Consider the following 25,141-nt stretch of genomic DNA (forward strand, 5'->3'; position numbering starts at 1 on the left):
TCAGTGTGGGTTCAAGTTTTCACATCCTAAATAGGCTTTCAAGCAATTTATCTCCACAAGGTCCAAGGGTACGGAAAAGTCTTGATACCTTTAACTCCCCTGCAAAAGGATCATATCTGAGGTATAGATTTAGACTCTGACTGAATACTATTGGATACATTAGCTATTTCCACAAAATAGTTCTAAAATGTTAAATCTATCATATCAAAGATCATACAACAAAGATAACAATTACCTCATTACAAAAAATATAGACTAGTAACATTTAGGATCAACTATCCATTAAATTCTAAAATATAGTTTGACTGAGACAGCATAGGGTTGCACAGTGACAGGATGTTCATCTCCCAGTTAGAAAACAGCGATAAGCTTCACTGATTCCCTTTTTTTCTCTTTTCATTTTGGCATAATTACTGAACAAACGATAACATTGGAAAAAATGTAAATAGTGTAAACATCGTACCAGTACAAAAGCACATGTCGCAAGACGTGGTCAGAAAACACCAACACAGGCAGCACTGACAGCTTCTACTCCTCCTCCATTGACTTCTCAATCTCCTTCAGCCTGCGGACAAACTCCTGAGCCTCCCTGTCCCCGATGCGAGCGTCCAGCATCCTCATGATTGGCTTTTCTGGAGGGGAGAGCAAACAGATGAGAGTAGTTCCGACACCTGACACAAATATCTCGAGATTGAATGGCTTTTCATGTTGGAGAGGTAATTGGAAACCCAGAACGCCATCCACTTGTCTCCCAAGAACCAATATTATGTCTGTGTAAAACAAAGATCTTGATAAAGCCTGGAGCTATATATGTACCGCTGGGTTTACTGCGAGACAGGTGGAGAATGAAAGGCTGGACGCTCTTCCCGGCAGCCGAGGCGTTGGGTCTCCCTGGCCAGCAGAAGTCGCTGAGAGGAGCCACGGCTTCTCCGGCGAAGTCGTTGGTGGAGAGCCAGTCATAGTCCATCACAGTGAAGATCAAACAGGCAAACCTGTGTCTGTACTGTTCCGGACTGACGTGGCTGGAAGACACAGGAACGAATCAGGGTATGCACCAACAGGAAGAGGAAGAGGAAGGGAGACAGTACTCACAAGTGAAAGAGCTCGTCGAACACTGGGTGCAGGGTTTTCAGTTTCACTTGCGTGCGTTGACTCTTGGCCATAGGGAACAAGTGGTGAGGACAGAGCTCCACTATGACAAAGGGGTCACTCAGACCTGAGGAGGAGCAGAAGCAGTGAGTGCAAACTCCACTTCATTACAACAACCTGTATTTTATTGTGACTCGATTACCGTTAGCATCCAGTGCGATGATATCCGCCGCGTGCAGGATCTCCACCGTCAGTCTCTGCTCTGGAGCATCATAGTAGCACTTCACACTGATCCGACCGTAGCGAGTATGTTTGAGTGTTTTCTGAAACAAGTTTTTTTTTATCGCAGAGGATTATCATAATCAGTATATAAAGGTGCAGTAACATTGGAATGATGTTATTATATGTAAAAGCACGACTCATTCTGAGCTTCGCTGCAGAAACAAGAGTTATTCAAAGCATATATCGGTCTACATGTTGCAGAACCTGACAGCATCTGGTTTTTCAAGAACCCAGGGGAAGGCAGATTTTCAGTCAGAGGTAAAGAGAGAAAGAGTCAGAGGCTTGTGCTGTCCAATCAATACGGCGCTGTCCACCTTAGGGCTAAAATGAAACTGCCAGTAAGTGGAAACACACCTGTTGGGAAATCTTCTCCAGATAGTACTGTTCAATCAGCTCGAAAGAGGAGCATTTATTCAGCCTGAGCTCCTCATCCAGGACCTAAAATAGCACCGCCAGAAAAGCAAAAAAAGATTAATAACACCTTAGGTGGGAGGTTATAAATCCTAAAAAAAAATACGAGAACTCCTACCTTGTAGTCTCCACTCTTCATGTCTTCCACGGAAAGACCCTCTCCCTTGGCATGCAAGAACTGCAACAGGGTCTAAAGCATTGGAGTGAAAAGATAAATATATATATAACTTGGAGTTAATCCCTCTCATTTTGACATAAATGAGAGTCTCATCATAGTAGGGAGACAAGTTGTTCACAGAAACAGCTTGAAACCTCTGACAGGCAAACACACGATATCTGTCTGCCAAACTCCAAACTCAGCCCTGTTGTGCAGCATGCCATGACTTCTCATGCAAATCTGTCACGTCTACTGCCAGCTGGTTAAATTGGCCTTAGAGTATACAAAATAGACCACGATGTCATCTATGAGGGACGTGCCGTGGTGCTGAACTACTACCTAGGGACTTCATGAATATCTAATATATGCTAATGAAAGCACAACAGCAATCAAAGAGAGATAATTAAAAGGACGGCGGTATCAGTCGTGATGATTATCTGTGCAGAGTTGACATGTCTTTCTAAGCACGCAACTCCTCTTAGTCAAACTATGCCAGACTGGAAATAGCTATAAAAAAGTATTGTGTTATAAAATGCAGTGGCCTATCCACTGACCTCCACCGTGTACTGGAAGCGGTTGTAGAACTCCACCTGAACGCCCCTGTTTTCTGCGATGGCATCCAGGATCATTCTGAGGAGCAGCTCCCACATGCTCTGGAGAACTCTACGAGGCAGCAGACACAAAGAGACGCCCACACATTTGTGTTTACCAGATCTTCCAATAACACACCAGTACCCCCACTTAGCCTCATGTATGTTTTCACAGATAATAGCTTGATAATGATAAGTTGTAACCCTGAGGGGTATTATTAGGATGCCAAAGCTTATTGTACACAATAGCACAGGAGTCCAATGCTACAGTGGTGCACAATTCGTGCTAGGTCATCAAATCATGCCTCAATCTTAAAGCTGGGGTAGGCAGTTTATTTTTGGCATCACTGGGCAAATATTCCATAAAAACCTTTCAGTGTATTGTCATTCAAGTGGTCTGAGAGAAAACTAGAGTTCTGCACCTCCTCTTGACTCTGTTTTCAGGTTTTAGAAAATCCATGACGGGAGACTTTGGCCAATCACAGGTCATTTCAGAGAGAGGGCGCTCCTATTGGCTGTTCTAGAGAGGCACTTGAAAGTTTCTTTGATGAAAGCCTCATGTTGGAAATGTACTTTAACAGGTTACTGTATGAAGAATAATGTTTAAATGAATGAATAGTACTTGTACAGGTTACTGTATAAAATCTGCAAGTACGCCTGTGCTCCTTTAGTGGGAGGGGCTTAGGACAAGAAGGGAGGAGCTGCAGGATGAGGGCTGTATTTTCAAATTCTAGCAGTTTTTTTTGCCTTTTCCAGAAAACTGCCTACCACGGGGTACCACTTGAATAACAATATGCTGAAAGGCTATGATGGACTTTTTGCACAATAACGCTAAAAATAAACTACCTACCCTAACTTTAATAATTAAAAAACATACTACCACTGGGAGTTGCCATAGAGGATTTGATGGTTTGTTTAAAGACTTGCTGGGTATGTAACTGCTTTAACCAGCTACATGTGCTGTGAATTGTTATGAATTCTGTCTTGTTTGTGTTTCATAAATATGTCCTTTTATCATTAGCTGCACAGGCTCACCGGACGGAAATGTGCAATTGGACCAAATGTCAATAAATGAAGTCATATTTACAGTGAGGAGAGAGGAGATGAAAGTTATTACCTAGTCAGATTCTCCTTCACAAGGTTTTCAGTGAGGATGACCATAGTGTCTTGTAAGTACTTCATTAGTGGTGACACAGCCTGAAAGAATGGTACATTAACATACATTACACACGTAAAAGCACTACTAATACATGAAGGAATGCAGCAGAGAACCACTCCCTAGGCCTTACGTCGTCATTGTTGATGGAGTCTGGAGACAAGCTGATGTGCTGGATGTACCTCCGCAGCTCAGGCAGCATCTGCACAGAAATATTCTCTCAAACATGTGCATGCAAGTGCACGTCAACAAGTATGTGCATAATGCAAATACAGATACAAAAAGGAATCCAATTTTGCAACTTGATGCACAACATCCAAGAACATAGTATTTCCTTTGCACTCCATGACAACAGCAATTGATCATAATGTTTTACATTTTTAATTTTTTCATTAAGTCACTGCTCTTTCAAGGTGTTTCACTGGCAGTGACAAATTGCTACATACGTGCACAGTGTCTCATACTATCAGGTTGTACTGATCTGCAGGTATTCATGCTTTGGGCACAGCACCTTGTCGGTGAGCAGCGTGATGAGACGCTTGGCTTCTCTCTGCAGGTCCAGGTCCATGTTGAACAGCTGCCCATTGAGAGCCTTGTAAACCTGCTCCTTCCCCTCCGACCCGCAGGACTCCTCCATGGCCCGCTCCACGCCTTGCCAGTCCAGGTCCCGGGGCAGGTTACCCAGGAAAACACGCACGTGCTCTGTGTTGTTCAGGCCGATGCAGAGCTGGCAGAAAGCGAGGAGGTGCAGAAGAGGAGAAACAGAGGGTGGAGGCGGAGAAAAAAAAGAAGGAAAAAAAGCAGGGCTACAGGAAAAAGTGGAGGGACGGGTTTCAAGTGTAAATGATTGACAACCACGAGAGGCAACTGTGTTTTTCTTTGTGTGTAAACATATCCGATCTCCTGCTGAGCCCTTTGTGATGCCAGAGAGAACTCACATTTACTTCCAACATCGTTACGTGACTTCTACCCAGTTCTGTCTTACCTGCACTGTGAAGCTCTTGTGGTCTCGGCCCACCTGGTTCCTCTCTATCTTTCGTGTTATCATCTCTGAGTAGCACACAGCCTCGCTGCAGAAATTCTGTGAAAGAAAAAAAAAAATACAGATGACATCTGCAGTTCCCTTTTTGATTTTGACCTGCTAAATCTTTTATTAGTCCTATTGTGTATGGATGCGAGTCTACTCAGTGTCTTTTTTTTTATGTGTTCGGGATGCGAATAAGTGTGTAAGCAACACTCACGTCTGTCAAACGAGTAACAAAGATGAAGGCCCCCGCAGAGTCTGGCCAGGCCAGCTGGAGCCAGATCTCCCGGACCTGGCCGAAGCATGTTGTCACCTCCACTGCTGAGGAGCTGTGTTTGGCCTCCTGCACAGGCTCCAGCTGTGTAAAATGAATTGTGTGTGAATAAAACAGGTTACATGTTATTCAGCACTATGTAAATACTGTGGAATGTAATTGCTTTTCTTAAAAAGTTCAGCAATACTAAACTTCAGCCTTTACCAGTTGAATCACCTCTATCAACAGTTAATGCATCCTTTACAATACACTGTATGATTCTCATAAACCAAATAAATAAATATCTTTATAACTGCTTATCTATACATTTCTGAAAAAACAATCAAATAAACATATTGGGATTAAAAACATATTTTACATTCTGCCTATTTCATTAGTTATATGGTGGTAAATGGATGTATTTATTCATGCTTTATTATAAACTACATAACTGCAGTAAACAATTAATGAATATCATTATATATAAAAGATATTTATTGAGAGATAAACATCAAATAGGCCATTTTCAGAGCAGCCATTTTGACACTTCATAGCAGAGTAAACACAGGCATAATTGATCAAATGAATTATGGTCCCATTCTAGTTTGTGTGTCACAACCATTCAAGTGAGCCAACATGCAAAATAGCAGGACCTTAATAGAGCCGGGCAAAGATTAATGTTATTGATTACCCCAGTGGTTACCCAGCAATGACGAGTTAAAAGTACCCTCATATTGCCTCTCACCTTGTCTGTTTCCACTGCTTGACGGATTCTGTCACAGGATCTGTCATGAACGATCTGCAGCCACTTATGAATCGATGACTTGAACCAGTTATGAAAGCCTGTCAAGGCCAACATTTTGGCGTCCCTGTTAGAGAGGAACACAAGTCCTTTTTAATAAATTCCAAGCAGAAGAAAAGGTTGAACTCTGGAACAATTAACCGCCCGTCAGAGCCTTTTATGCTGCTTTATGAAATATCATGAGGGTCGAACTGATAACCAACTTGAGAGGAAGAAACTCCCGAAAGCCTTTGAGGACTTTTAAGGACATGAAGAGCTCAAAGATGGTCTCTCCCATTGTCTGCGTCAGTCTGGAGCTCTCCTGCTCCAGAGTCCCACAAACGCGCTCCATTGCTACATTTACATCATCGGCTACCTGAAGGATAAAATCATTTGACTCATAATTTGTACAAAAACTGTGTCAAAGTTAGCAACAACAACACTGAATGACTCCCACAAGGCTTTAAAATACTCGTTTACAAGGACTTTTCACTTTGTTTTCAATGATTTACCTGTTTCTCCAGCTGCCTGTAGGATATACTGAAGAAATCTACTTTCACTGCACTGTGAGAAAAAACAAACAAAGGATGAAAAGGCTTCAGTTGGTAATCCAAATCAATGTTCCTGTGACAGGTAATGTTTCTACATAGTTTTTTGGGGGTATTCACCTGTAGAAGAGTTTGTTGTAAATGTTCTGGGCTCTCTGTACGTCTGCACACACGGCATCAACCACCTGAACCAGCTTCTTCAGCTGCTCCTCCAGAGTCTGCTCAGCCAATACAAAATGAGCAACATCCTGGATGTTAATCCTCAAGGCCCAGTCAATGAAAAATGATAAGATGTATTGATTTATATCATCAGTACAAACATACCCCTTCCTCTGGTTTATATCGGGCAATTAAGCTCTCGTACCACTCCACAGTTCCTTTCTGTTGAATTATTACACAAATTAAGGAGAATAAATGAGCCACTTAAAGGTGCCCTGTGGAGAACATCGATGTAGTACAAATATACACATGGAACTGAAATTCAAGTCATTCATCTACAGTAGGGCACCTCAAGTAGTTACAAACTCACAGGTTCCTTTAAGTGAACCTACTGTAAGACACATGTTTCCCTTCTTTGACTCTGTGGTGGCATCAGCCATTTTTCATGCAGTGGTCTGCTGGAGCAGCAGCATCTCAGCAGCCGACAGGAAGAGGCTAAATAAACTTGTCAAGAAAGCCAGCAGTGTGCTGGGGTGTCCACTGGATACGGTGGAGGTGGTGGGAGACAGGAGGATGATGGCCAAGCTATCATCCCTGATGAACAACACCTCTCACCCCATGCAGGACACCCTGGCAGCTCTGTGCAGCTCCTTCAGCCACCGGCTGCTCCACCCCCGGTGTGTGAAGGAGAGGTACCGCAGGTCCTTCCTTCCAGCTGCTGTCAGGCTGCACAACCAGCTCTGCTCCCAGCAGACCACATGACAGTAATACACTAATACACTGTGCAATACAATAGTTATAATAGTTTCTGTCTGTATATATAATATTCCAGTTACTGTGGATTCTCTACTGTTCTTTACTGTTCTTTACTGTTTTGTATTGCTCATTTGCTTATTTATAATACTTATTTTGATCTTGTTTATCTTTTATTTACTATGTCTCTTGTTTGCACTATCCTCTTTGCTGCTGTAATCCTGTAAATTTCCCCGCTGCGGGACTAATAAAGGATTATCTTATCTTATCTCTTATGTTTTGTATTTTATTGCATCGTTACCTTGACAGCAGTAGTGATGTCCAAATGCAGATCATGTCGAAGGGGACACACAGTCTTAAACGCCGTCATGTTTTGCATGTAGCCAATCCCCCTGGCATTCACAGACAGGAAAGAGCCATTTGCAATACAACACTGATTTCTGGTCACATAATTCAAGTTATTCTTAGCACAAAACATATCACATAAGCACAGTAGCTTTTATCTCACTAAATTCTTTACACTCTAATTATAAGCAGATTCCTGCACTGTCTCTGCAGGAGAGGAGAGAGGCAATGTTAACTGTTTGGTGAGTCACTCTTTGTGTGTCTGAGAGGTGTGCAAAAGATTTCCCTCGAGGTGTTGGTCATCGGGCAGAGCTGGACTACTTAATTCCATAACAACAAATACTTCATAAATTAGCTGATTTTACTTGCTGATATTCATGTGGAACAGAATCCCTAATTTGGTGCATTTCACTGCTCTTCCTTCTGTTGTGTGATAGTAACTCAAAGCTAAGTCGCTCCATCAGACTTTGATTCAGAGCAGAATGTCTCTGCAATACCGACCACATCTCCAGCAAATTTAGCACAGATATCCATGGTCTTCCATCTGGAGACCTGACAATTCTGGTTAACATTTCCCGATGGCAACCACATTGGTGACAATGTGTCATCAAATTAATGCTTAAAGTAAGAAGGCTATATTCCACATATACACAATAAACATCAAAATCTATATAATCCATATCAGTCATTGCCACAGACTGGGTTGGGACCCACAGGTGGGTAGCAGGACATTTTATAACGGTTGCCATCAAATTTTCTTGACTGTATGGCCAATGGATTTGGTCACTGATTTTACTGGTGGAATGGAAGCATAATATCATAGGGGAACAATATGTTATGGAAGATAAGAATATGTTAGTAAAAATATGTATGTTATGACCACAATATGTTGTATAAAAATAACATCTATCTTTAAGTTGTATGAAACAAAATCTGTGGTCAGGAACAAATGTTTTAAACTTTTGAAATGAGAAATGAGCAATGATTAAGATATTTGTGTTTAGGGAGCCCAACGCTGCTTCCTCCACAGAGCATGACTGACTGATTGAAGTCTCTCCGTGTCTGCTGGCGTGAGAGGTTGAGCGTGTACCTGGTATGGCAGCACAGGCGAGTGTTTGATGTGATGTGATGGCAGTGTGACTTTACCTCAGCATGAGCTCGTAGCGTGTAATGGCAGCAGCGCTGGTGCAGGGGAAAACCTGCCGCATGTTCTTCATCAGGCACAGGCAGTGCTCTGTGTACAGCCTGAAGCTGTCTGACAGCTGCCTCTCCTGGACACAGGAAGGGCCCTCAGTTATAGCTTCAAGTACACCGGCTGTGAGACATTTTTGGCTGGACCAAAAACCTTGATGCATGTCAGTGAAGAGCTGAGCTAATGAGGTGGCTGTTTCCAGATGATGAAAGTTTTGTTTTTTTTTCATACTGAGAGACCGATGGCTGAAAACTTACCAGGTCTCCCCTCACAGCGGTGGGGTCCCATTCTGCATCGACGGTCCTCAGGAGGCGCAGCAGCAGGGAGTAGCACACCCTCTGGGTCCGATGGTGGCTGCTGTAGCACTGCCAGCGACTGGGTTAAAAAACAAAACATGGGCCTTTTACCTGATGCTTACGCTTTCATATTTGATTTGATCAATTGTATTCCTCCGTTAATACTCACATAACGGCCTGTTGGAGAGGTGAGAGATCAGTTTGCACAGCATGATGAGTCAGCACAGTCCATGCTGGAGGACAAACCTGCCCGTTCCAGTTATACGGCTCTCTCTAGAATTACATGCAGCAGATTATCATGTTAGTTCAGAGGAATCTGTTCGTGCTCATCAGAAACAAATAATGCAGAATATGAACATTACTTTAAACAGATTAACTTTTAGTAAGCTAAGTTAATGTAGCCATAACAACAGAACGTTAAACTGGTGGTTATGTATTTAAAGGCAGGGGAGTAATTATAGAGAGCACTGGCAGTGCACCGCGGGGGTTTTGATGAAAGTGATTCAAACCGACATCTCATAAATATCCCTATGTTGAGAAAATAAATGTATATATCTTTGCTATTTATCCCCTAGAAAATTTCTGCCATGAATTTCACTTTTTGGGTAAAATAGTCAGTAGACATTTAAAACACAATTATATTTTTATTCTGCATAAATAATAAATACAGTATAAAAAAAGACTATTCAATCAATTCATTTCTTATGTTATATATATGCAATGATTGCTGGTAGATGTCCAATGTCAAGTCTGCTTTTTCATCATGTGACAAAACGCTTGGATGTTGTGTGTGTGTGTGTGTGTGTGTGTGTGTGTGTGTGTGTGTGTGTGTGTGTGTGTGTGTGTGTGTGTGTGTGTGTGTGTGTGTGTGTTTCATAACTATTAACTAGCGTGCACTAGGGCCCTTCATAATAGTAGGGCCAATCGTTACTGCTTTAAGGTTGTTTGTTATTTAAAGGTTGCTTTGGTTGAATATATGCATTTAACTCACCTTAACATGAGTGTGCTCATACTCCACAATCTGACTTAGCAGTTTCTTGTGAATGGAGACATTTGACTCTGTCTTAGTCAAAGCTGTGTCCCTCTGAAAGGAAAATATGAAGTTAAAAGTTGTAATTCTTACACATGCAAGAAGAGGAGTATGGTGTAATCTGATTACACAGACCTGGCTGGTGAAGAGCTTCAGTATCAGGTGACATTCTCCCTGAACTTTAGATGTACTCGACCGAGGCTCCAGCTTAAACCAGGTGTCATAGCCAACGATTGGGAACTCCTGCAAGAAGGAAACCAGGCAGATTAACCACACCGACATACTCCCAGAGGAATCCTTCACATTGTGTCCTTGGGAGAATCCATTTGTGGTTGTGTTTGATTTGTCACATAAGCTCGACGTCTCTGAGGAGTGGGTTTTTGATTGGACTTTGAACGCTCACATTCAAAGGGATGTTGATGCATCCGAGGAAGTCATCGACGTTCTCCTCGGAGCCTGATGATGCAGATCCATTGGAGCGCACTGACTTTGCAATCTGCTTAAAATACCTAGCAAGAAAAAAAGTAGGAAAAAGGAAATCTTGTTTGTCACAGGTTGAATTCATGTTTAAATGTAAAGTGAGGGCTATAATCTAACTATTTCTATTTACGAGAGCATTTAGTTTAATGCATTTATGAACTGTGATGTATATTAGAGCATCATCAGAATGAGTTTTCATTTTTTAGTGAAATTAAGCTAATACGCCAACTTTTTTGTCAAATGGAAACTGAACATTTCAAACCAAAGCACTATTATCCTTTTGTCCCTCGGTTATGATTGGCATTCTCAGCTTTTCATTAAAAATGTCTGCTAGTTATTTGTCTCTCTGTGAACCGGCTGAACTCTTTGTGTTCTCTGTGTGTGCAAAGCTTTAGCACTGGGCTTTTTGTATGTCAGTCATTGTTTGGACAAATACCAGATGATGACAGGTTGAACCAGACATCCATTCACTGCCACAATGAAACCGGCCGAATAAGTTCATTACCAGCTTGTATATTTGTGCACAAAATCGCAATTTATGATTATTTGTCCTTCAAAAAAGGAGAGCCTGTCTGCTAAAGAAATATCAGGCGTTTTTTTATTTTATTCTTTAAATCCGTCTTAGACGATGCATCATTACAGTTTGTTACGTTAATGGTAATTCAGGATAACACAACATTGTTTCTTCTACCTGCCCATTCCTCGAAGTCCACTGACTTCATTGAGCTTCTTGCAGGCCTCTGCTACAGACACGTCATCGTCATGATCCCTGAAGAAAAGAGGAGGATTCAGAGGATATTACTACCTTTCATCTCCTGCAAGAACATGTTTCACTATTATTGTACAACAATGAGAGAGCTGAGAAGTGAAGGAGATCTACGATCTAGCCCCGTTCAAGGAAAGAATTAGCCCACTGCACTTTTATTGGAGTTAAGAGTGAGCTCTTCACAGAGCTTTGACCGGAGGTGAGAAACATTTCTATAACAGCAAAATAATGACTCTTCATCCAATCTGTTATGCATCATGGCTCACCGTTTTCCAGTTTGATACAAATCTGAAAGGTACAATTTTACGGTTTACAGCTGAGGCCAAAAGGGAACTTCTTAGCCAATCATAACCACGTTCATTCAATCTTTTTTCTTCATCAGACCTCAAAGACCATTGTTGTTTGCTTGACGATGTGATTGTGAAAGCTGTGTGTGTGCCAAAAATGTAAATAAAACCAAAATACAATCTAAACGTTGAATTATGTAAAAAGTATTTCATTAAAGTCATTTTGGGAGATAAGTTATTGATTTCAAATGTGTTTCCCAAGTGATTGGAAAATTTGAGATATTTACTGCTACATACATGTGTTGGATGAGTCTTTCTGTGTGTATATACAGTATACCATATGTATATGTTTTTTGTTTCTGTGATGCAGGAAAAAACATACTAATCTTTCAAATTCAGCCTGATATAATAAAATGAAAATCATTATAAAATCATTCTTTGTCCGTCTGGCATTGTGACATTAAAATAATTCACATTTTTGCTGGGTAATAATCTTACCATATGTCAAGATGTAAAAGGTCATTATGGACATCATCTATTTCACTGTAAGAAAAACAACAACCGACAGTATTAACAGAACTATCATCTCCATGAGTAAATACTGATAATAAACACAGCATCCTTTAGTGCTCCTTCTGCAGAGATGATGGAACTCTGCTGCACTGGTCGCATATCTAACAACTTCAGTGTGAAACAAATGAAACTGTGAGTCCTGCATGTCACACATATCACAATGTCCAGCACTCTGCTAAAGGTCAAGCTGCCGTACTCACAACACAAAGTGCTCGTCCCACACCGGGTTGAGAGTCTCGGGTTTGACCTCGGTCACCTGGATGCACCTGGCAGGTAACACCTCCTTGGTGCTGGAGCGTTTCTCCAGCTTCTCCTTTCTCTTCCTAAAGCTGAACTTCCTCTCCTTCTTCTCCTCGGTCTCCCGCGGGCTCTGGCCCAGCAGGATTCCCAGCATGCAGTAGGGGTCGCTGTACCCTGGCAGGCCGCGGAGTGACGCAGAGGAAAGGTTATATCACACACATGAAAACTGTTTATAGCCATCACCCTGATGATGCCGTTACAGCAGCAGGAGGAGGGAAACCTTTGGGGCTCATTTGTGATTACAATCAGTGTTGTGTTTTGGTTAAATGCTCGTCAATGTCAAGAGTGCGACTGGTTGACACAAGCTTGTTTGGAGAAAGTTCACTTTGTATGTAAAGTGGACTCCGGAAGTTGGCTGTGGTCCTAAAACCTGACGCCATTTTGGAAAGATAGGAACAAAAAGTCCAATACTGAACAAATCTGTGTTTTATTAATCATTTACACAATAATCACGTACCATTTATTATGATATCATAAAGTGGTTGATTTGTTGTTGGACGTTGGATAGGACAGATACTATATATTGTGTATTATATACATGTATGCATATACTTATTATTCATAAATGTCATGTAAGTAGCACACACCACAACAACCTTATTACCACCTCACAATAAAGAAATATTATTCAAATAGCAACACCCTCACATTGTGCAGTTGTCAAAATAATTACATGCATGCTGGGCCTTCATGGAGGCATGAAAAGAGGAAGGCGTGCAAGATATTCACGTTAATGATATTGTTTGTCAGACCAAATAACGTGTTAACTCCACAAAAAGACACAAACAGGTCGAACAGAATTCTACCCATCATGCATTGTATCATCATAGTTGTGTCTTGATGGTCACCCACAATTTTAGGAAACTCTCACGGGTTGGTTAAGGTTAGGATAAGAGCTGTTCCGATACCAGTCTCAAAATGCCTCGGATACAACTTTAAATGCTGGATCGTGTTTCGGGGTTAGGGTTATCACGTAATCATGTCATTTATCTCCTTATCCACTCTACACAGGAACAGCAACAACGTGTCACTAGCTACCTGATCTGTAAAGCCCAAGAGGTACTGCATACGTGAAAACTTATATGTGGTTCAACACTCTCGTGGACCTATTTTTTCGGATGGTGGTGAAAAAACGTTTCTAACTATATAAAATACGAGATTTCAGGTGTCAGAATCTGTATCGGGAAGGAAAAAACGGTATCCGAACATCTCTAGTTAGAACAGGTTGTTGGACACCGAGTCTTGCGAGAGTTTGGTGGATTGTGGGTAACCATCTTGAGGTGTCTCACCATTTGCGTCCTTGGCCATCAGACTCTTTGCTTTCATGACGGAAACTCTCAAGGAAAAACCGGCTCGCTGTGAAAAAAAGAAATTTACTGTCTATTCAGTAGGAAACTGTTAATGCAACAAATCAATGTCCTGCATCGAGTATAGTGTAATATATGTAATTAAACCTCTGCATTCATTGTAAAGAAGAATGTGAAAAAATCAATCCCTGATTATATCTTAGAAACAAAGGCAAAATATTTCCCCTCTGTCATAACAACAGTCTATCGTGAGGGCTCACAGTTCTTAACAGAGTCCCTGGCACTCGAGTAAAAGACACACACATGGGGCTTTGAGGTGTTACAGGTCCTACATCTTGCAACTCTCAAGGGCATCAGTGCACTCCAACTGTTTCTCTCATATGCTTTCACCTTATTACTACACACAGGGGGAAATTCAAGCATCACAAAAACCAGGAAATGCACTTAAACACCAGCTGTGGCTGCAGAACTGGGGATTTAGTGAAACCCCTAAATATGCACTTAATCTGATACCTGTTATACTAACCAAAGATGGTGATAACATATCCGACTGTACCAAAGGTTTGGCATGTTTAAGAAAATTTGCTATTGTATGTTAGAAATGTTGAAGTTTTTTATTTTTTATTTCCTAGGGACCATTTTCCATTTATTTTTCTGTATTACACAATATGACAAAAAATGTTGCAGCTTGCATTCAAAAATGGAAAGTACATGAACCTTGAAATATTGCTGGGTCATGATGCCTCCACTCTGATACATTTGTGTGACATCTTCTGGTACATGAATTAGAATCAATTTGACACTGCAAGTACTTAAATATATATTATGCAAATAAAAACAGTCAGATCTGGAAATATACTGACTGTACATTTTTCCCTTTACATATAGAAAACTGATGTCTGCCTCATGTGCAACAGTGTATCTCAAGGATATTGTTATGGCAACAACTTGAATGGACAGTGACTCGTGAATCTCACCTTGGATTCTTGAACTTTCTGGAGAATGATTTCATGCTCCTCTTCACCCAAATCAAACACCTTGGGTGGTCAGACGATGAAGAAAAAAAGCTTTTATATGCAACAGAACCTTAAATAAACGTCATAGAAATACTCAGAAATGCTCTACTATCCACTGCAACACCACTCGTTTATAGACAGCGAGGAATACAACACAACTTGAAAACAAAACGCCCACTCCAGACATAAAAGAGGCTACAATCCTGCGCACTATTTCATCTGAAAGGATTTAATATCACAGCTGTATATCAGTACACTGTGTAACTGGACTTTGGTTCTTAATTAGGTTAGAGCCAAGAGCATCTGCTCAGATTCTTACAGCCTGCCCACAACAAATAACAACGTACTAACAGATGGAATGGAGCTCAGAAAATAGAGTCTGCTTTTTAGAGGAGCAGAGGGAGGGTGGTAGGGAGGATGGGAGGTAAGTAGGTAGGGAGGATGGGAGGTAAGTAGGTAGGGAGGATGGGAGGTAAGTAGGTAGGGAGGATGGGAGGGAGGGAGGAACGTAGATACCTTTAGCAGGTAAGCAAACAGGTCTTCATCACTTCTCACGTGTTCAGGTGAAGGCACTCCAACCCGGTTGACCACCGTGTACACAGCCTCCTCATAAAGCAGGTCCAGCTACATGAGAACACACTGCACTTAATAACAATCCCTCAGAAATGAAATAAAAAAAGAAAAACTCAAGCTCCTTCATCTTCTTGTTTTCTGCTCTGCTGCACATCAAAAGCAGGGAGGTGTCTGTTATTGTGACTTTTAAAATTGAAAAACTGCTGAAATACAATGAAAAACAGACGCACCTCTGTCCTCCGGGTTCTGTCGGGGATAAAGGCCTGGTCCACGTGCTCTTGGGGCGGCGGCACTGTGCAGGCTCCTTTTTCGCTCTGTGAGGGGTCAGAAACAGTTCAGTCAGAACAAAACCCGCCTTTCTTAAGGCCGTGCCGTGTAAGAACTGGAGGAGCTGAGGTCACATTATTGACAGTTCACTGTCCAGATATTCCTTATTTAAGGTCAGGTCCCTTCCGAAGTTACACAAGACAAATCTAAGTGGTTGGGAAATATAGTATTTTTTTTACTTTTTTTCAGCTAATATTTGCATTTTGTGTATCATTCTGTTTTTTTTTACCACATCGGGCCCTTAAATACTTATTTGAATGAATGTTTAGAGGGGAAATCATTCTGTAAGTTGACTGTTAACAACTCATGGACAATCTAAAACGCCACAAAGGGTCCCAACTTGATTTTTAGGAAACCACTGGTATCCAGCTTTTGCAATGTATTGTATTTTATAAATAAGTGGAGCAAGATTTTAAGTATTTTCCTGAAACGTAGAGGATCTTTCTACCATCTGTCAACAGTGCACCAACCAAAATCATAAGTAGTGTGAATTTTCCTCATGTTTTGATGATGACTGTGTTTTGCCTCCTTTTTTTTAACTCTCTTGTCTTAGAGCAATTTGGAAATGAAGACATCAATTGCTCTCAGCGAAGATGTTAATACAGCATCATTGCCTTATTAGCATTGGCAGCGGGAGGAGCTGAACATAGCCATCGACAGCAGCTTGTCACAGCTGAGCTTCCAGTCTTCCAAGGGCCCAACTCAACCCGGCCCTTCTGTCTACGCGCGTCACACTGGCCTGAACAGACAGCGCTGAGGCCCACTCGCCACGCACGGACGTGTTACGAGGGTGCAACAGACGGAAAAGTGGAAGTTGGGTGGGGGTTACCTCAGCCTGGGCAGCCCGCAGCATGTTCTCCTGCTTCTTAAGGATGGCATTCACACGATCAAAAAACTCCACGCTCTCCTCGGAAATCCTGCCAAGAAGAGGGAACAGATTGACAAATCAACCCCAAAAATAGAGATGAAATACTTGGAAAATATGTTAATTTATGAGAAAAAAAAAACAAGGCCACATGCATGTTGTATTAACAGATAGATATTCTCATCAGTAGGATATAATATTTCTGGATCTGAATTAAAAACAAAGTGGGATTCAGTGACATTGGTGGGATCACGCTGCATACTGTTTACAGACACTTCAGAGAAGCGTCTGTTTCCTTCTTATGACGAACTACTGGACTCCATCGCCTGCAGTTCGGCTCATTGTCAGCATATCAAACACCTTCTCATCTCGTGCACTAAAAAGCAAAAGCAGGTCTGGACCAAAGCTCTCAGCGATCCAACATGTCTGCACTCTGCGTGAACCATGTTAATCTGCTGCCGGATGATGAGCAGGGCTGTGTGCAAAATGCAAATGTTGTTTCCCGTTTCCTCCAGGTGTGAGTGGATCCCCGGACTCCCGCTGGCGGCCCCAGTTGTCATGGTGATACAGGCACATTCAGGGAGGGAGTAGCTGGCTGAACACCTTGGGAACCCCCCCCCCCCAACACACACACACCTTCACCCCGACATCTCACCCCTCCCACCCCTCACACCTGGCGTCTTCCTCCCGGCCTGCATGGAGACCACCGGGGCTGCCAGCAGCTCTGATGTGAGCTGCAGCAGAACCGTCGGGATCAGCCGTGCTGTCTGCCTGTAACTCCTCACCCCCACAGCTCCCACACCTCCCAGCTTCTTCTCTCTCTCTCTCTCTCTCTCTCTCTCTGTCCGTCCTCTCCCTCGTCTCTCAGCCAACCCTGTCACATTACACGGAGGAGCTGTCCACAGAGGCCCCGTCATGCTCCTTTATTAGCGTCATCACATCACAGCAGGCGTGTGGCAGCCCATCCCAGCACCCACTGACTCTCGCCATGGTGGGGGAGCGGATGGCACAACCCCCGAGGTATTGATGAGAGCTAATGGCAGTCATGCTGGGAGAGTTGGTCAGGTTTCCACTGGTTGTTAAACCCAGTAAAACTTGAAAAGGTGGATGTATTCAGTTAAAACTGCTGAATCTTTCATTCTTCAAAATGTCCTCGTTTTAATGAAAATTAAACCACACCGCAGATTTTAATCAAGCCATGCTCTGCTGTTGGGCTGCAGCTACCAAGGATTTTCATTAACCTTTAATCTGACAATTATTTTCTTGACTGCTAGATTAATCATTTGGTCCATAAAATGTACCAAATGATGTACAAAGTGCCCATCATAACTTTGTAGAGCCCAAGTAGATATCATTCACATTGCTTGTTTTTTATGACCAACAAACCAAAAACCATTCAAAACTAAGAAAATATATCTTGTATGTCACATATAAGAAGCCTGAATTGACCAACATAATTGATTGTTAAGTGTCTGTCGATAAACTAATCTGTTTCAGCTCCACTGCGGTCCCTGTATGGAGTTTAACTTTTAATTTGTTAGCATTAAAACTATATGCAACAAAGACAGGTCTTTAATTTTCCACCTCACTGGTGTGTTTGTTGATTTTGCCAAATACTGATCAAAAACTGAGCTGCTATTCTGATCTGAAAGTCCCTCAGTCAGTGTTTGAAAGCTTGGAGCAACAAACCGAGTCTCCAATCTGGGAATGCCTCCGTAAACAAAGCCTGTTCCGCTGACAAGAGACGGAAGGTTTTGTTTTTTGGAGCTTACAGTTTTCATTTGCACATATAGCACAAATAAGCTGTAATTCTTGTGTTATGAGACACTCAATTCTCCCCACATCCATCTCCAATCGTCTAGGGCATCTGTTTATGCAGAAATCTTTCCCATCTTCTGTCAGGGAGCTTGAGGATTTGTCCAGACAGTCTGGCATCTTTTGTTTCCAGCTTTGGGGTGACGTGTTTATGAGCCGAAATAATACCCAAATGATGCAAATCCAGTCAATCCTGATTTGATACATCTAAAAAAAAAAAAGTTGGTGATATCTTTCAACCACCTCTCTCTCTCTCTCTCTCTCTCTCTCTCTCTCTCTCTCTCTCTCTCTCTCTCTCTCTCTCTCACACCACCTGAATAACAAACTGATTTGATGTTGCTAGGAAACAGGCCTTTTCTTTTTTTTTTTAACTGTCATTTTATTCTAATTTATTTTCAGAATTCATTCCAATTTCCTGTTTGGGGAGTAAATTCAGGAGGAGGACATAAATAAAAACATGAACACTGAACTTTTACCATCTGCGAGAATAGACGTGACTAATTGGGGGTGTGAAGGTGACAGCAGCCCCTCACTTCAAACTTCAACACAATATGGCAGCGCATACAAAGTAATTAATAATGCAGACATCACATGAAAGACAATGTGACGTCTGTATGCATTCAAACAAAATAAACTGATTATTTTTTTTTATGTGATTCATCACGGTTGTCAGTGCATAATGTCAGCCTGCTGCTCCTATCACAACAGAGGATCTCTTCCATGACAAGGACCTCCCTCAATACTACAACAGCACTGCTTGTTTTACTCTAATTACACATTTGATTAAGCAACAAAACATTACAGGTGATGAGAATCTAATTTAGAGTTATGATCCATTTGAAAACTTGTAAAAGAAACAGGAGTCTTTGAGCTAAAACTACCGACAGACAGAACAAAAGCCTGGTGTGAATTTATTTTTCAACTTGGGTCCTCTTGGGTGCTTCACAATGGCGCTCCACAGTTTTTTACTATCGCACTGTGCAGCTCAATAGCTGACTGAGGATTTGACGCATTTTGAAAATAGGCAAAGGGCAACTCTAACGTAAAGCTCTTACATGACTCCCGACTACAAGGTAGACGATGCTTAAACTAAACCAACCATGAACTCATGCTGCCAATAAGAATGCTGCCTGTGTAGCACACGCCTGATATTTCTTATTCCTCTGTGCCACTGAGCTCCCCAAAACTACTAAAAACATCAGTGAGCCACACTGTTGAATTTCCCTTCTATACAATGAACACATGCATGTTGTTTTACTTAAAGTCAATCACACAAACACTATTCTTCTGCTGGAAATGCTTACTTAGGCAGTGGTGCCCAACCGTGGGGTCGGGACTCCACCAATGGGTCACTAGATAAATCTGAGGGGTGGCAAGATGATTAATGGGTAGGAAAATCACCAAGTAAAACAATCTTTTTATTTTTCTGTTTTGTATGTGTTTTTTAGGGAGACATATTGGATTGTTTATCCCTTCAGGCCTCTAACAATTCTTCAAATGAAACAATCTGAGATGTTAGAGGGAAGAATCCAACATTAGTTGAACGCAGGTATATAAGAAATGTGTTAATGTGTTAATCCATGGCTAAAATAGTCCTTAAGAAATGCACTGCTTACTCCTGTTTGAAAACAGCTGTTTTAGGAAATTACACAGCCTTTAAAATAAATAAAATCATACATTATCAGTCTTTAAAGAGGATTTAAAGACACCTTCAGTAGGAGCAAATGGGTTTTGGACCGAGTGCCACACAGGCTGGAGAGATCAAGGCGGGAACCACCGGGTATGGAAAGTGAAGCCAATGCAAAGTCCCTTAAAGTTGCATTCTTTCTGATGGCCATCAGGGGGCGATTCCTCTGGTTGCAATAAAAAGGTCCATGAGAGAAATGACTCTACTTCTCCTTTGATTTATTGCCTCAGTAAACATTGCAAACATGAGTTTATGGTCTCAATCGCTAGTTTCAAGTCCTCTTCATTTATAAAATATACCGTTTACAATAAGTATTATGTTCATTTAGTAAATGATGGTCCCATTGAGAGTGAAATAATGGAGGTGATGTTATTTATACATTATAATGCAATGGTCTTACAGGTCCGACCCACTTGAGATCAAACTGGGCTGTATTTTGGCTTCAGCTCATAAACTTAAATTTGTTTGACATCCCTGATTTAAATGTATATTATGTTAGGCGTTAATGGAATGCGCATAAGGGTTTCCCATTTAATGTTATTCTAAATTAATAGCGTTATTCTGCATTAATTAAAAAATTTGAGCCTCAGTTCAGTGTCAATGAAGAGTCAAATCCATTAGTGACACTGAAGCGAGCGCACAATTCACTACACGGTGGAGTCGAGTGTGAACTTCACCACTGTTGACGGAGATGGAAAAGAACAATAATAGCAAACAATAATATTAAAACACATATAAAACAAGATATTAATATTTAAATATATCCCAGTGGGTTTTTAGGCTTTATAACATCCGGTAAAGCTCATCTTTAACGGTGTCTTGTGCATATTCACAAACTTGACAACCAGCTCACAAAAAACATAATTTGCTCTTCTGAATTTAAACCCTCCAACATGCCGGTCTCCGCTCCGAGAGCTCTGACAGCCGGCTGAACCGCTGGGTCAACAACTGGGGCCGGAGCAGCTCGAATCTACACAGCCTCATTTGCAAATTCTCAATTAAAGGGAGAGAGCGCAGGCAGGCCAGCAGCAATCTGAATGAATAACAAAGATCAACAGCCAGCCTCTAATGATGAGCGCTCAGGGAATGTGCACGGAGGAGACTCAGTTGGGAGGATGTAGCACCAGGGAGCTGGCATGGGAAATGAGAAAAATGTGAGATACTGACAGTTCAAATCACTCTTAAATAGCATCAGGATTATAATTAAAAAAGGCGAATAATAGAAAACATACTGAGGCATCATAGAGAACATGCATTTAATAAAACATATTCGTGGAAAATGGTGTTTAGCCAATCATCTGAGGTTATCTTCCACGTTAAAAATAGACATGGTCTTCAGTAGAAGAAGAAGTTCACATGGTGGCAGCAGCCTGTATTTAGGTTGCTATAGAAACCGCAGGTTCACACTAATACTTTTGGCTTCAGGTGACGCTTCAAAACATGACTTTACCTGTGCCGCTTTATTTGTTGCTACGAGACAGGCAAGTAAAAACTAAAAATAATAATAATAACCTTCTACAGGGACAAAAGAATGAAAGTTAAGAAGGATCAGACGAGATAAAAACCACGGTACAAAAACCACTAAGGTCCTGTTTATTCTCCGCCAAGATCACGTCGCAGTGTAGCTGATGGTAACACATGACATTAATGAAGACATTACACGACATTATAAGAGAAACAGAAAACAAAAAGAATAGAAGAAACAAAAAAGAAGAATACTATATATAGCATACTTTACACAAATTATATACTCACATATACATACATGTATAAATACATACATACATATAATACATGCATACAATATTGACATATGACACGTAATCAATCAAACAGTGAGCAACTCCTTTTACAAATAAAGGTGTGGTGTTGTATTTTCTATAAATTAAAAAAACTGTAGCCATCTCAATGACATAAACAAGTAAATCTATTTAGCTTTTTGTAGCTATTCACATAAGAAAAGTCTCGGTGAGCATAGGAAGCCCGCCTTTTGTCTTTTAGCAGTGGTTTCTTTATTTCTTTCTGCCGTACGGCTAGTTAGTATATACTGCATATTAAGTTATTATAACTTTTTCTTATTGGCCTTGTATGTGAGTGACTAAAAGCTGTTTTTTGATGTTGGACATACATACAAAAATACATGTAAACAAATTGCATACATCAATGTACAAACAGTTTACACTCACAGACACACCAATATGAGCCCATGTAGCAGTAACTTTCATTTATAATGAATTCAAACACATAACACATACATATATAAACTGAAACATAATGTGATGTGCGCTCCTGATTTGTGATGCAGTGAGAAGTCTTTATCGCTCAAATAACAGCGTCAGTGTGCTGCACTACGGTCCCGTCATACGCTGAAGGAGACATGTGGACATCAGAACCCTGTGGTGTAAACTGATACTCAAGAAAGCAGCATCTGTGATGCCTTCAGAGTCTGACTGTGCATGTAATAGTGTGGTGGTTGATGTGTCCTTGGGGGCAAGGCAGCTTTTGCATGGCCTGCTCACGGCAACTCACAACTCTTTATATAAATGCCAAGCACATTCAAAACATAGAAATAATGACTTGTGTCTTCAGCTGGACCACCAGCGGAAAACAAATGAATAACAGGCATGGCTTATTTATTATGTGCGTGTGCCATCATCTTTCTGAGCTACACTGAATGCAATTTCATTTTCCTCAATAAAGACTCTTCTGATTGAAGCTATTACTTGTCCTAAGAGGCAACAATCAACAGACAATGAAGTAACATATACATAAACAGCCTGCCTCCAGCTTCTTGCTCAAACTCAAGCAAGCTTAATCCGTTCTTAATCTAAAAACAGAAGCAGAAAACGCATCGCAGCTTTACTTTTAACATCATAAATTCATGCAACGCCTCTTCCACTCAGTGGGCCCATAAGGTTTTTATATTACATCTCTACGTTTTCAATCAGTTAAACTCTGAGTGACAGAAAGGAAAACAGAAAAATGATTTGTTAGCGGTTAAATGAAACAACACCAAATTTCCACGAACTTCACATCCATGAAAAACCATCATAATAACCGGAAACACACTACAGAGTGTGTGTGTGTGTGTGTTTGCACACAAGCGACTGACCTGCGAGGCAAGGGGTCGGGACAGTGGGTGAGGGGGCTGCCGGGGGTGGGGGCGACTCCCTCCGGCTCCTCAGAGACTGGCTCCTCTGCACCTGCCTCAGCACGCTACTCTTCAGGTCCAGCAGCGTCGTCATGATCTCTCACTGCCAAGGAAAGAGACACAAAGAGGTGCAACCCATGATTAGCACCGTTTGAGTAATTCAGCCCTTTCCTAGAGAAGTGAGTCAAAACACATTTTATTTCGGCTGTTCAGCGGCACAACCTCTTGTGACATAATTATGCTCTTCATCAGCAGGAGGCGTGTTCTATTTCAGTCCAAGTTTAAAGGATGCAATTTATCTTCCACCTCTTGGTCTGGCCAGTTCAAAGTCAATCAACCTTTATTTTTGGAGATCACAGTTTGTACAAAAATATGCAAATCAAGAATCCTCGCAGAGCTGAGAGCCACAAGAGCCCCATAACAGCATCGCCATTACAAAACACATCACTACATTTAAATGGCAACAGAGATTAATAAAACTTATATTTAAAAAATGTGTCCAATTATTGTCTTAACTATAAACCTGGAGCACCTGAAGGGAAAACAGTAGAAGAGGATCTAAAAACTAGACCCAGAATATGCTGCAAAAAACAGCTCAGTCAAAGGGGTCAACAAAAGAAGAGCTTGTAATGTGGGCTTTGCAGAAAAGTAATCTTATAATGAAGTACTGGTTTAAATAAGAAGCACATTCAGTAATCATTTCTGTACTTACCTGTGCAGAGAAATTATTTTTATCGATAATTAAACATGTATTAATCTTTAATTGTATAATTGAAACTGTAATCCTCTTGGGGGAAACGGTGGCTTTGCAATCAATGCCAGTTTAATGTTTATTGGTTGCACTCAGTAAAAACAAATGACACAATTAAAAACTTTCAAAACAGGGAGCACCCAGTAGGGGGCATTACTTGTTAAATAGTGAGCTCTCTGGGTGCTGAATACAGTATGTGGGTTTTCTTAACCTTTGGTGCTAGCTGTTAGCAGTCTTTATGCTAAGCTAAGTTAGTCAGCCACTGGCTATACTGTAGCTGCATATTTATCAAATACCAATGAATACGATCTTCTGATCTTACTCAATAAAGCATATCAGTGTTTATCTAAAGGGACTCTTGACCATCCGTTGTGTGTGGACAAACAATTTATCATAAGAAACCACCTCTAAAATAAATCCTTTTCAATTTACGAGATTATCAACTTTTTTCAAAATGTTGTTTTCAGTAATCAACTTAGTGTAAAACTCAAATTAATGAATGTGCTCACAAACAAATGATTGATTCTTAATAACATTAAACAGAATGATTTAAAAAGAAAGCCAGTTTGGAGGGAAATGGCTTACAGGCATTATATATGTAATGAACACATTTTACACAAAATCCTTCCTTTCTTCATGTTAAATCTGAACATATGGCAGCTTTTTTTTTATTGTGTTAAGATTTAATAGAAGCAGGAACGTTATTCAAGCATTTGTAGAGAAAGGCGCTTGGGTTGTCGTGACTGTGAAATACGAATTTAGAAAAATGAGCCAATCTGGCGACCTCAGAGAGATTGGCGCTGCGTCGCTAAACCATTCTCTGAGACCGAGTGGGTCTCTTCAGCGCCATAAAGGGAACGCTCATATTGGCTCCATGGCGTCTTTAAAGTATAACTGAATTATATGACCTCATATAATAATATTGTGCACCGTCAGTGCTTCCCGCAGTAGAGGAGCTAAAGAATAAAATAAAACTGTTGTTGCACGTCAACAAATGTGCACGTCTGCATTTACCCCGAGTAGAAAAAAGGTAAAGTAAGCAACAGCAACACCAATTGCTTTCATATCAGCTCAATGTATCCTTTTAGGTATGACCAAAGCTGAGTCTATAGGCACAGGAAGCCTAAATAGAGCGGCCTTCTGATGAATATACTGTATTCTATGTTTTTAGACGTAA

General features: G+C 41.1%; 1 protein-coding gene across 1 annotated transcript; it reads right to left on the reverse strand.

Moving 5' to 3' along the window:
* Positions 1-528: 528 nt before the first annotated feature.
* baiap3 (BAI1 associated protein 3) lies at positions 529-23,307 on the reverse strand. Its single transcript, XM_054606805.1, is given in 34 exon segments — positions 529-632; positions 817-1,022; positions 1,093-1,216; positions 1,292-1,412; positions 1,726-1,809; positions 1,901-1,972; positions 2,494-2,602; positions 3,647-3,726; positions 3,819-3,887; positions 4,197-4,412; positions 4,671-4,766; positions 4,927-5,067; positions 5,708-5,831; positions 5,968-6,119; positions 6,256-6,307; positions 6,412-6,509; positions 6,616-6,672; positions 7,505-7,595; positions 8,695-8,819; positions 8,998-9,115; positions 9,206-9,309; positions 10,028-10,120; positions 10,202-10,309; positions 10,470-10,575; positions 11,238-11,315; positions 12,098-12,142; positions 12,373-12,586; positions 13,762-13,828; positions 14,757-14,816; positions 15,312-15,419; positions 15,599-15,682; positions 16,525-16,612; positions 23,175-23,220; positions 23,223-23,307. Coding segments are annotated over 34 exon segments (3,525 nt in total).
* Positions 23,308-25,141: the final 1,834 nt, after the last annotated feature.

This window comes from Anoplopoma fimbria, chromosome 11 (genome assembly GCF_027596085.1).
Source record: "Anoplopoma fimbria isolate UVic2021 breed Golden Eagle Sablefish chromosome 11, Afim_UVic_2022, whole genome shotgun sequence".
Lineage (NCBI taxonomy): Eukaryota > Metazoa > Chordata > Actinopteri > Perciformes > Anoplopomatidae > Anoplopoma > Anoplopoma fimbria.